The sequence below is a fragment of the Pinus tabuliformis genome, chromosome 1_1, assembly GCF_031772625.1.
Source record: "Pinus tabuliformis cultivar Carrire ecotype Pingquan chromosome 1_1, CPIR1, whole genome shotgun sequence".
Lineage (NCBI taxonomy): Eukaryota > Viridiplantae > Streptophyta > Pinopsida > Pinales > Pinaceae > Pinus > Pinus tabuliformis.
Window position 1 is genome coordinate 984,166,526 of NC_142297.1, and position 12,408 is coordinate 984,178,933.

At 35.2% G+C, this 12,408-nt stretch overlaps 1 protein-coding gene across 1 annotated transcript; it reads left to right on the forward strand.

Moving 5' to 3' along the window:
• The first annotated feature begins 4,904 nt into the window (after window positions 1–4,904).
• LOC149217818 (uncharacterized) lies at window positions 4,905–5,810 on the forward strand. The gene is made up of 3 exons (XM_089390368.1): window positions 4,905–5,033; window positions 5,127–5,219; window positions 5,392–5,810. Exons 1-3 carry the CDS (start codon window positions 4,905–4,907, stop codon window positions 5,593–5,595), a joined length of 426 nt encoding a protein of 141 aa, XP_089246494.1. The 3' UTR covers window positions 5,596–5,810.
• Window positions 5,811–12,408: the final 6,598 nt, after the last annotated feature.

Here is a 12,408-nt window from a genome sequence, read left to right on the forward strand (position 1 = left end):
TACCCATCACAATTTGCTGGATTATAGAAGTCTGTTGTATGCTCTACATCAATCAATTCCAAAAATTTGCAAGAGAAAATACATGATTACCATCATCAAACAAAATCTGTTTATACCAACAAAGAAGGCATTGTGCATTTGATATTCCTATTGGCTGCTCCCTTGCTGCTCTCCTATTTTTTGGTTCAAGCATGTCAACATTTTTAAATACATGTGAATGAATCTGGACCCCAATAAACATATGTTCAGTCAGAAATTCTTGTGGTTTTCTTTATGTTCTGCGTTTACATGTTTCTCTGTTCTCTTTTTCTCTTCCAGTATAAAGGACTTACATTCCCAGTCTATTCTGTCTCCTATATCTTTTACTCTATTTCAGATTTAATAAGCTATACAATATCAATAGCAGCCTAGAAGTTGGCCCGACCTTTTATAAAAATTCAACAATTCCAACTTCATAAATCTATCGACCTCTCTTTGTACCTTTTGGGACAATTGCTAGTATGGAACCTATTAGTTCCTTTACCAAAACACCACATCCCCGCAATAGCTCTCAACATAGATATTTTATTACTTCCATTTTGGCTCATTATGAATGAGTAATCTCCTTTAGTGTTCCCCAATGACAATCCTTCAATAAGAGTCATAATGCACTATGGTGTATGCATTATGGTAGGTTTGCAACCAAATTTCCTTAGTGGAGCAACAACTACATTACTCCCATCTGCAGTAGTGTAAGAGATAGCCTTCTCAGGAACAGAGTATCGAAGAACTTCTTCTCTACAGAAATAGGCTTTCATATCAACAAAACTAGGGTTGATAGTGATTGAACTTTTTTGAGCTCTAAAGTCCTGAAATATTTCCTTTTCATATATACTTTTTGGCATTTATGGTGGTGGTGGGGTAGGAAGAAGAACAATCTGCTGAAGAGTTTCATTCCAATTGTTCATCCAATTTGAAAATGCTTCCACCAATTTTAAAATCACATTTTGAGAAATGTCCCATGCTTCTAGAGAACTCTCGACTTCCATGGACTCATCCCTTGGGGAGCTAGATATGATCATACCACTGGACCAATCCATGACCAGCTCCTGGTAGATTTATCATAGACTGCAAGGAGCTTCGAACCCTTGACTCCTAGAAGTTTTTTCATTGAAGCAAAATTTGCTACCATATCAACTCCCAAAGGATGCACAAGAGGGCTTCCAATACCATGCATGCACCTATACTTATAGATTCAAAATTTGCATCAAACCCAAAGAAATTTTCTTCCATGGGCCACTGGTCATACGTCTCCTCCATTACAAAACATGAGCATATGTGTCCTCTCCTAAGAACATATTCATACTTGTTAAAAGTAATTGTAGGATGGGTATGCACATGGAAAATGTATACTTTAGTTTTTGGATTGATAGGCAAGAAAATGTCCATTGTTTCAAGCTATTGTTGTCCCCTAAGTCCCCTTCAATTCTTAAGATGAAATTTTGAGATCAGGCCTTGTCATTCACTGTAACTTCAAGATCACAACATGACTTAAGTCGCTGAATATGATTGACAACTTATGGTAAAGTAGATTTATTTGATTCTTTATTTTTGTGTTTAATATGGAACCTATTAGTTCCTTTACCAAAACACCACATACCCGCAATAGCTCTCAACATGGATATTTTATTACTTCCATTTTGGCTCATTATCAATGAGTAATCTCCTTTAGTGTTCCCTAATGACAATCCTTCAATAAGAGTCATAATGCACTATGGTGTATGCATTATGGTAGGTTTGCAACCAAATTTCCTTAGTGGAGCAACAACTGCATTACTCCCATCTACAGTAGTGTAAGAGACAGCCCTGTCAGGAACAGAGTATCGAAGAACTTCTTCTCTACAGAAATAGGCTTTCATATCAGCAGAACTTGGGGTGATAGTGATTGAACTTTTTTGAGCTCTAAAGTCCTGAAATATTTCCTTTTCATATATACTTGTTGGCATTTATGGTGGTGGTGGGGTAGGAAGAAGAACAATCTGCTGAAGAGTTTCATTCCAATTTTTCATCCAATTTGCAAATGCTTCCACTAATTTTAAAAGCACAGTTTGAGAAATGTCCCATGCTTCTAGAGAACTCTGGACTTCCATGGACTCATCCCTTGGGGAGCTAGATATGATCATACCACTGGACCAATCCATGACCAGCTCCTGGTAGATTTATCATAGACTGCAAGGAGCTTCAAACCCTTGGAAGTTATAGAATCTACATAAAGAAAATGAAACAGCAGCGATGGATTCTGGAAAGGTAAGCTAAATTATGTATGAACTTCATATTTTTCCATCTTCTTTATCAGATTCATCTTAAGGAACATAGTACATAGTTGGTGCACTGTATGTGTGACATTTTTTCATTTTTTCCTTTCAAGAGATAAGTAAACAATTTGTTTCATAGAATATGTCATCACCTACATTGGAACAGAGGAGGGAATCCTTCGACACACCACTGAAGACTCTTGTACATACTGAGGGCCATGATATATCTCCTTGCTTGTGCACATTATTTGGACCAAAATCTAGTACGCCATTGACAAATCGTGAGCTTACATAAGATAATGATAAGGTTGTTACTGGCACACCATTTGAAAATTCTCTACAGTCTCCATTAGTGACTGAATCAGGGGGAGTTGACAATTTTGGCAATGAATTGCCACGGTTAGTTTATGTATTTCTATCCTCTATCGCAAAACAGAGTATTTCTATGTTAGTCAATCGAACTCACACGGAAAATCCAATCTGTGATATGTTTTATTTCTCTAAAATAAAATAAAAATTAACCATAAGTTGCATTACAGATTTGTTTTCAACTTGCATCTCAATTAGCAATATTAGGCTATATATCTCAATAAATTACTGTTTTCATTGTCACGTTCCAGGTGATCCTTTGAGACCAAGTCCTAAATTTTGGATTTTATTGCTTCAAGTTCGGGCTTGAATGTGCTTTGGAGTTGTTCAACACACACGCTCAATAGTTGTTGTTGAGGTGAGATTTTTCTAGCCTTCATGATGAGAACTATTCTTGAATCTTTTTAGAAATGTCTGTCTTCTTTTACATTTCGATCACTCTGTTCCTCTCATTTGCATTCATATCTGTAAGTGGAATCTTAATATTTTTCAACTTGTGCGAAAAGGGAGGATTGAATTCAAAATTATCACTTGTAGATATTGTTGCAGTGCTAGGTTCCTTTAGAAGAATCTTGTTCTTGCCACATGAAACTAAATACAGAAATTGAATAAGATCTTCATCTTCCAAATTTTTAGCAGATAAAAACTGTTGTTGTTTGTATTATGTAATAAAAACAACAGATTTTTAGCAATTAGAAATTAGATTTACCAAATTTTGAAATGTTTTTTTATCTAATTACAAAACATAAACAGCAGCAGATTTTTACATAATTACATAATACAAACAACAACAGATTTTTACCAATTAGAAATTTCTAATTGGTAAAAATCTGCTGCTGTTTGTATTATGTAATTATGTAAAAATCTGTTGTTGTTTATGTTCTGTAATTAGGTAAAAAACATTTGGAAATTTGGTAAATCTAATTTCTAATTGCTAAAAATCTGCTATTTGTATTATGTAAGTATGTAAAAATCCGTTGCTTTTTATATTTTGTAATTATGTAAAAAGGGTAATGTTTTTTTAGGAAAAAACATGAAGGGGGGAGCAACGGCATGAGGTCTTTTATATACATGGTAGCATAAGAGCTGAACCATTTTATCATTTAGCACTGGAGAATCTGATTCCAAGAAAGGAAGAAATTGTCAAAATAGAAATTGTCACTTGGATTTTTAACTAAGTTGTTTGCAAATTCCGCCCTAGAGAGCCATTTTGAGATTATTCACCTTCAATCCTTTGTTTTTTAAGGGAGAACATCATTTTCTATCGATCTCTTCTACTTTGAGGATATGGCAAGTGGAGAAGGAGGTGCTAGTGGATCGAAAAAGGTAAGCTTACTTTGTTTTTATAGAATAATTGCATAATATAATATGTTTTATTTTTTTTTTAAGGTTTGAAGTTAGAATTATAATTTTATAATTATACTTTGTGGTAAATCATTGAAATTTGGACAGGGAAAGAATCCAATAACAGAGTCCTTGCTTGAAGATGTTTTTGGGATAGAAGGACTCAAAAAACTTCAATCTTTGGATGTTGAATCCCTAATGCATTTTCTTAAGACAAAATCCCCTGAAGCTAATCAACTAGGTCCAGGTAATCAAAAAGCTTTAGGAGAATCCATTAGTTCCCCATCCTCTCTTGGATCAAGAAAAAAATCGAAAAAAGTGTTATTGACATCAAACACCAATAATGAAGAACATTGTGTTGAAACATCTTCTCTGGTGGCAACTCCTGGGACTGCAAATTCTTGTTCATCCTCAGCTTATGCATCATCTATTGGTAGTTTAGGTACCAATATAGAGTATGACCCTGTCTCAGGGGAGATAAGAACGACAGAAGCAGGAAAAAAATTCTTAAATAGGCTAAAGGACTCCTGCCTTCAACGATTTAGAGATCATCTTCACCTCACATTCTCCAAGATTCCACTTCACCTAAAAAAGATGGTGGTACAAGACATAGAGAATGAATTTGGTACCGGTTGGTCGGTTAAGAAGATAAAATTGCAAATGTCGCTCAATTGTAAGAGGTTTCGTTGCAACCAAACAAGAAAAATTTAAAAAATGCCTCAAGATCAAAGACTGAAACAAAGACCTATTGACATACCTTTTAAAGTATGGAAAGAACTTGTAAAATCATATGAGAAGTTGGATGCACAAAGAAAAGCCAACAATGAGAGCATTCAGGTATTTAATTTTTCATTAAACATTATTGAGAATGTATTAATACTTATAAGTATCTTATACATGTATTTGAGTGAAAATAAATTGAATTGGTTTATGTTTAAGGACAAGGCATCCAAGGCGAGGTTAACCAAGACAAAAGTCACTCATCGTAGTGGCCAGAAAGGTTTAAAAGCACTGATAACAACCTTTGTAAGTATATTAAACATGTGATATTTTTTTAATAAATTTTGTACTAGAAGAAAGTCATTGTTATCTAATTTCTCCCTATTTACTGATTGATAGGAACTAAAATATGGAAGACCTCCAAATCATTTGGAAAAGGAGGTGCTGCAGCAAAAGAGATGGGTTGAATTTGTTGTTTGGATGGACTCTATGGTATGTAATCTTAGTTGGATTTCCAATATACTTTTAAACCATATTTTCATTTAATGTTTTAGTACTATTAGATATTATATCTTACCTCATTTTATGGTTAACATTGTATAACAAAAACATGCGTTGTGTTATGCAATTAATACTAACATGTAATATTGATTTTTTTTGTCAGAATGCTATAGGTAATGATTGCCAAGACGATGATCCAAATTATGTTCAACATATATCAGGAGATGATGAGGATGAGGATGAGGATGAGGATGATGGTGGTGAAGGAGGAGATGATGATGATAGTTGCAGTGTTCGTGATGATGTGGATCAGAGTAATGAGGATGGTCAAGATGATCATGAGGATGATCTTGGTGGTGGTAGCTAGGCATGCACATGCATTGTTTTTTAGGAAGAAATTATTGTGTAGAATGACATTGTTATGTTTAGATGGGTGTTGTGAATTTACCCTATATCAATGAGACATTTTGATTTTGTAATCATACGATGAGTTTGATTTATGTATGTTGTTAATTTATCGTAGAATAACGATATTCATGAAATATTTTGATTTGTTAATCATATTTGAATTTTAGTTGTTTTGATTAAAAATAATAATGATTTTATTAGTATTATGTTGCTATTTTATACATGTTTTGAAAATTGTTAATGACACATTGTTATTTTTTTGGATGGATGTTGTCAATTTCTCTTAAATTTCTTTACAAATGATTTTGAATTGTGATATATGCTTTAATGATATTTAGAACTATCATATATTTCGTTATGAATCTATAAAGGGGGTCATATATGTAAAGAAAAATATACTCTATATAAGAAGTCAAATGCGGATGTAACCATGGATGCAAAATTGAAAGTAAAATTGGATGTTAAACTAGGAATTAATACAAAATGCAAACAATTGACATACAAAGTGTTTTAAATTAGAAGTGAAAAATTGTGCAATAGTTGACACAAATAAGCGAACAAAACATGGCATACAAAAGGATATCAAATTGGGCAAAAACAAGGACACATAAATGGGCACCAAATTAGATGCAAAAAAATACAACAACTAGACGTAAAATAAGATGCAAATTTGAGTGTTAAAAAGAAGCAAAAAACATTACAAATTAATATGCCAAATGATGATGCAAATAATGGTGTAAATTTAGGATGCAAACTTGGGTGCAAAAAAGAAAAAAAAAAAAAGATGTAAGAAAAGACATAAAACAAGATGCAAAATGGGGCTGAAAAAAGGTGAAACCAAGGATGCCATATTGGATGTAAAAAATGATTCCTAATCTCATGCAAATTTAGGCTCGAACTCAGACACAAAATTATATGCAAATGTGGACACAAAATGAGGTAAAAAAAGATGCAAATTTGGATGGTGAAAACGATGTAAAACTAGACACCAAAAAAAATGCAAAATTGGATGAAAAAGTCTGTGTAAATAATGGTGCGACATTGGACACAAGTAGACACAAAAAAATGGTGCAAAAAGGGACATAAAGTATCTTAAAATTGGATGCAAAACTTGGTGCAAAAACAAATACAAAATTAGACGTAAAAAATGGCTCTACATTAAATGTACCATTAGACACAAAATAAGATGCAAAGGTGGACACAACACATGACTCAACATAAGATGCAAATATAAATGCAAATTTGGATGCTCAAAATGATGTAACATTAGATGCAGGAGATGGTGTTAAAAATGATGCAAAATTGGATGAAACAAATGACGGAAAATATGGTGCAAAATGAGATGGGAAAAATGGAGACAAATCAAACGTAAATGTGGATGTAAAAAATGGTCCAAAAAAAGATGCAAAAATGGGCACAAAAATGGATGCAAAATTTGGTGCTAAATCAAATTCAACACATGGTGCAAACATAGGCACCAAATATGGTGCAAAAGTAGAAGCAAAAACTAGTGTAAGACTAGATACCAAACCTGGCGTAAGACTAGATGCAAAAACTGACACAAAATGGATGCATAAAAAGACGTTAAATTGGATTCAAAATACAGTGTAAACTTGATGCAAATGATTGTGCAAAAATGGAAGCAAAGAATGACACAAAATAGGAAGCAAAAGAGAATGAAAAATAGAAGCAAAAAATGACACAAAACTAGAAGCAAAACCTGTCATAAAATAAGATGCAAATCTTGGTTCAAAATTTGACGCAAAAAATGATGCGTAGTTTGGTGTAAAAATGGTGCAAAATCTAGCGTGAAAAAGGATGCAAAATCAGGTGCAAAAAAGGAAGCTTTAAAAATTGTACAATAGAGCCAGATTTAGCGCCAGGTTGCTCATCACAATTACAAAAAAAAAATGCACTAAAATTTGGCGCTAAATCTGGCGCAAATCGCTGGTTTTGTTGTAGTGTGAAGGTATGATTTCTAAGCAAATTGTATCTGGTTTGTTTGATACCAGTGCTAGCTTAAGTTATGTTAATCCTAAAGTGGTAGAAAAATGTTTGTTGTAGAGTAGTAAGTTTCCAAAACCATGGTTGGTTCAATTAGCCACCGGGACAAAATGAACGGTAGTTACAAAAACAGAATGTTGTCCCCTAACAATTTCAGGACAACCCATTCACATGGACCTTAACATACTTCCTTTGGGTTCATACGACATTTTAATCAGGATGGATTGGCTGGAAAAGTGTTGGTCCCTAGTTGACTGTAAGTAGAAAACCATCAATTTTATCACAAAATCAGGACAGAGGAAGGAACTTCAAGGAATCAAGACAGATACCAAACTGTGTCCTATTACTGCTAGTCAACTAGGAAGGTGTATTAGGAAAGGCTATCGAATATATGTTGTTCAAGTGGGATTTACAAACACCAAAATAAAAATGACTTCTTTGGAAAATATCCCTGTCATTCAGGAATTTGCTGATGTATTTCCTGAATCCATTCCTGGATTACCACCCAAGCGTGATATTGATTTCACCATGGAAGTAATTCCAGGTTCAACCCCTATTTCCAGGGCCCCTTATCGCATGAGCATACCCGAATTGACATAACTCAAAATGCAGCTCCAGGAGCTTCTGGATAAAAAGTACATCCGCCCTAGTGTGTCTCCATGGGGAGCCCCCATACTATTTGTACGGAACAAAGGTAGAACTTTGAGATTATGCATCAATTATCGTCAGTTAAATAAACTGACCATTAAAAGCAAATATCCCCTACCACATATATGTGATTTATTCAATCAGGCGTAAGGAGCCAAAGTATTTTCAAAAATCGATTTAAGGTCCAATTACCACCAAATAAGGATAAAGGAGGAGGACACTTAAAAGATTGCTTTCCGAACTAGTTATGGGCATTACAAGTTCATTGTGTTGTCGTTTGGACTCACAAATGCTCCAGCGACCTTTATGAGTTTGATGCACGGTATTTTCTAGCTCTATCTTGATAAATTCGTACTGATTTTCATTGATGACATTTTAATATATTCTAAGAATTATGAGGAACACGAAGAACAACTGATAGTAGCGTTGCAAATTTTATGAGAAAATAAGTTATATGTTAAATTTAGCAAGTGTGACTTTTTCAAAGATCAGATTCAATATTTGGGTCACATTATATCAGTAGATGGAATAGCGGTGGACCTGGAGAAGATCAAGACAATTATGGAATGGACCACTCCAAAGAATATCGTGAATATCAGATCATTCCTTGGTTTGGCTGGGTACTACCATTGGTTTATCGAGGGATTTTCAAAAATTTCCTTCCCAATGACTTCTTTACAGGAAAAAGGGTGCACTTTCCAATTAACAGTTGAGTGTCAGCAAAGTTTTGAAAGACTAAAAAACCTACTTACCATTGCACTAGTGTTAAAGGTAGCCAATACAGAAAATTCTTTCATGGTTTGCACTGATGCAAGTAAAGAAGGTGTGGGTGAGGTGTTGACACAAAAGGGAAATGTTATTGCTTATGAATCATAGAAATTGAAGGAATATGAGAAGTGATATTCTGCTTATGACCTTCAATTAACAACTGTAGTACATGCACTTAAAATGTGGCGACACTATCTATTGGGGAAGAAATTTCTGTTGTTAACAGATCATAGCAGCCTTACAAACTTTTTCAACCAGTCTAGCTTAAATTCTCGACATGCCAAATGGACAACATTTTTAAGTGAGTTTGACTTCGAAATAAAACAATTAAAGGGAAGGAAAATCAAGTGGCTGACACATTAAGAAGAAAACTACATTGTATTTATGAGGTCTAAGTCAACCAAGTACGCTCAAATATTCCTGAAATCATAAAGGAAGCATCTGTCAAAGATTGAGAATACACTTTTATGTGGCATTGGACAAAGGAAGACCTATCGAGAAAGGAAAAATCAGATTTTGAAATAAATTCTGACAACCTCCTTACTTTCAAGGACATAATCTATGTTCCTAACCAAAACTCTGTTAAGCAATTGATATTGGATGAGTTTGACAGGAAACCATGTGCTAGCCACCCTAGTTACCAAAAGCTATTGTCATCCATCAGGAAATGGTATTTTTGGCTCCAGTTAAGGAAGGATGTCACTGGGTACTTGTCCAAATTTTTGGAGTGCCAACTAGTGAAAGCAGAACATCAGTATCCTGCTGGTTTATTACAACCATTGCCCATCTCGCAATGGAAGTGGGAGACCACATCATTAGATTTTATCACTGGCTTACCTCGCACCAAGAAGCAACATTAATTAATTATGGTGGTGGTAGAAAAACTGAGAAAAACTGCTCACTTTATACCTATGAGATCCATTTTCGAAACTGTGGAAATCGCAAACATATTTATGAAGGAAATTTTTTGTCTACATGTGATACCCAAGGTGGTAATTTCTGATAGGGATGTAAATTTTACATCCACATTTTGGAAAACCCTATTTTCAGGATTGGGTACCCAAATCCAATTTAGTATTGCTTGCGATCCTCAAACGGACGGAGAAACCGAATGGGTAAATAAAGTGTTGGAGGACATGTTATGCATGTTTGTGATGCAACAACATAAGTGGGAGGACTACCTCCACCTAGTGGAATTTGCATATAATAATGGACATCATGAATCGCTGGGCATGAGCCCCTTTGAGGTATTATATGGAAGAAGGTGCAGGGTACCCATGGATTGGAATAGCCACCTGATAAGCTAGCATTCGGTCCCGACTTGCTCGCAGAAATTGAGGAGACTGTTAAGAAGGTTCGACATAATCTAAGGGCTACCCAAGATAGGTAGAAAATGTATGCTGATAAAACAATGACATACAAAGAATTTCCGTGAGGAGATCACGTATATCTAAGGGTAAAGCCCGAAAAAGTTCCTTACAATGGAGGGGTTGTGCTAAGTTAGCACCCCAGTACTATGGACCTTTTCAAGTCTTGGAACAAAATGGACCAGTAGCATATAAGCTCGCATTACCAAGTGACATTCAGGTCCATAATTTTTTCCATGTTTCGTTGCTAAAAACAATGTGTACAACCCACATCATATAATTAGCTGGGAGAATATTCAGGTAATCAGTTAAGGGAATACATATTTTATCGGATAAACTATTTTTAAAAGAATTATGACTATGAATTGTGTGTGTCCATGTCTAACCGGAAAGAGAGTTCTTGGCAGAACCTCTTTGTATTCTCGATCGTAGAGAAACCACCTTGCGGAAGTTAGCCATCACCTAGGTTAAAGTGCAGTGGATGAACTTTGACCCGGATGAGGCCACCTTGGAAGAGGAGGGATTTATGTGGGAAGCTTATCCGACACTATTTTCTTAAATCAACAGAACACTAGGGATGGTGTTCCTCATATGGTGGGGGGAGGTGTAACACCCCGTGTTGCACGAAGCGCCCCCCCGGTTCCAAGCCTCGAAGCGCGTCCCGTACAGAAGCGCCTAGGAAGCTTGGCCAGAAGCGCGCTTCCGAAATTTTTAGACGCTTCCTAGAAATTTGGAAGCGCCGAAGCGCGCTTCGTACGGCGCTTCCCAGACGCTTCCTAGGCGCTTCCCAGGCGCTTCCCAGACGCTTCCCAGACGCTTCCGTACACTTCCAGAAAAGCTTCCGGAAAAGCATTTAGAAAATCGTTTTTTTTTTTCAATTTTTTTTAAAATTTTAGGTGAGTTTGCTTGTTGGGGGTGGGTCCACCTTGGGTTAGGGTGACAAATGAAAGCAAAAAAAAATATAAATATAGCAGATGCTCCCTCATGGTAATGTTAAATTCTTAAAGTAAAAGTGACATTCTCCTTTATTTTTCATTTTCATCCTTTTACTTAAATTTTTAACATTACCATGAAATGACTCAGAATGTTTGAGAGTGGTTCCAGCCTCATTGGACTTCATATGGAGAAAATAGAATTTCATATCCTATTCAAAATTCAGCAGACTTAACAGTTTTCTGGTATTCAGGATCAATGGGATTGTGGCATTTCATTAGATTATATCAAGTATGAAGGTATGCGATTAGCATTTAATCAAGAGAACCAAGCCCTATATGTACCCTGGTGTTGTTGGTGTTAATTGTTGAACTCCTTTGTCACGCGGCACGCCCTTAGCAAAAAATCACCTTTCAATCAAGTCAAAATCATCGATCAAACATGTTAAGCTTTTTCTACCATATTTTAAGTCTTGAATTAGGTAGTTTGATCAAAATTGGGCAATGTTGACTAATATCCCTAGACAATCGAGGTAGAGGCAAAGGCTAGACAAGAGGAGAAGAATCTAGATTCTAGATCATTGATGTACAATGGATGTTATATCTATCTTGATTTATGCAAAAATATGCATGTTTTCATGTCTTCTACAATTAATTTGGTATTTGGGATGTTTGTTTTGAGTATAAATGCAAAAAAATATAAATATATATATATATATATATATATATATATATATATATATATAGAAGACGCTTCCGCGGAAGCTTCGCTTCCTAGACTTTTGGAAAATGACTCTTCGGCGTCCCCGCTTCCAAAAAACGCTTCCGCGTCGCTCCCGCTTCGTGCAACATTGGTAACACCCCAAGCTACATGAAAGAATTACTGTGGTCATTAAGTTCGTTTTTATTTCTTCATGCATTAATGTCTTTTAATTTATGATAATGAATGAGGCTAGAAAGACCAGATTACAATTGCTTACCTAAATAATGGGTAATTAGAGATTTTGACATGTTAACAAAAATAAAATGTTTGCGATAGTTAAAAAAAAACAG

Excerpts from the sequence above, each read along its gene's own strand:
- LOC149217818 (XM_089390368.1), top strand. The coding sequence starts at position 4,905 with ATGTATTTGAGTGAAAATAAATTGAATTGGTTTATGTTTAAGGACAAG. Across the intron at positions 5,034-5,126 it reads AAGCACTGATAACAACCTTT|GAACTAAAATATGGAAGACC; the intron begins GTAAGTATATTA and ends ACTGATTGATAG. Across the intron at positions 5,220-5,391 it reads TTGTTTGGATGGACTCTATG|AATGCTATAGGTAATGATTG; the intron begins GTATGTAATCTT and ends TTTTTTTGTCAG.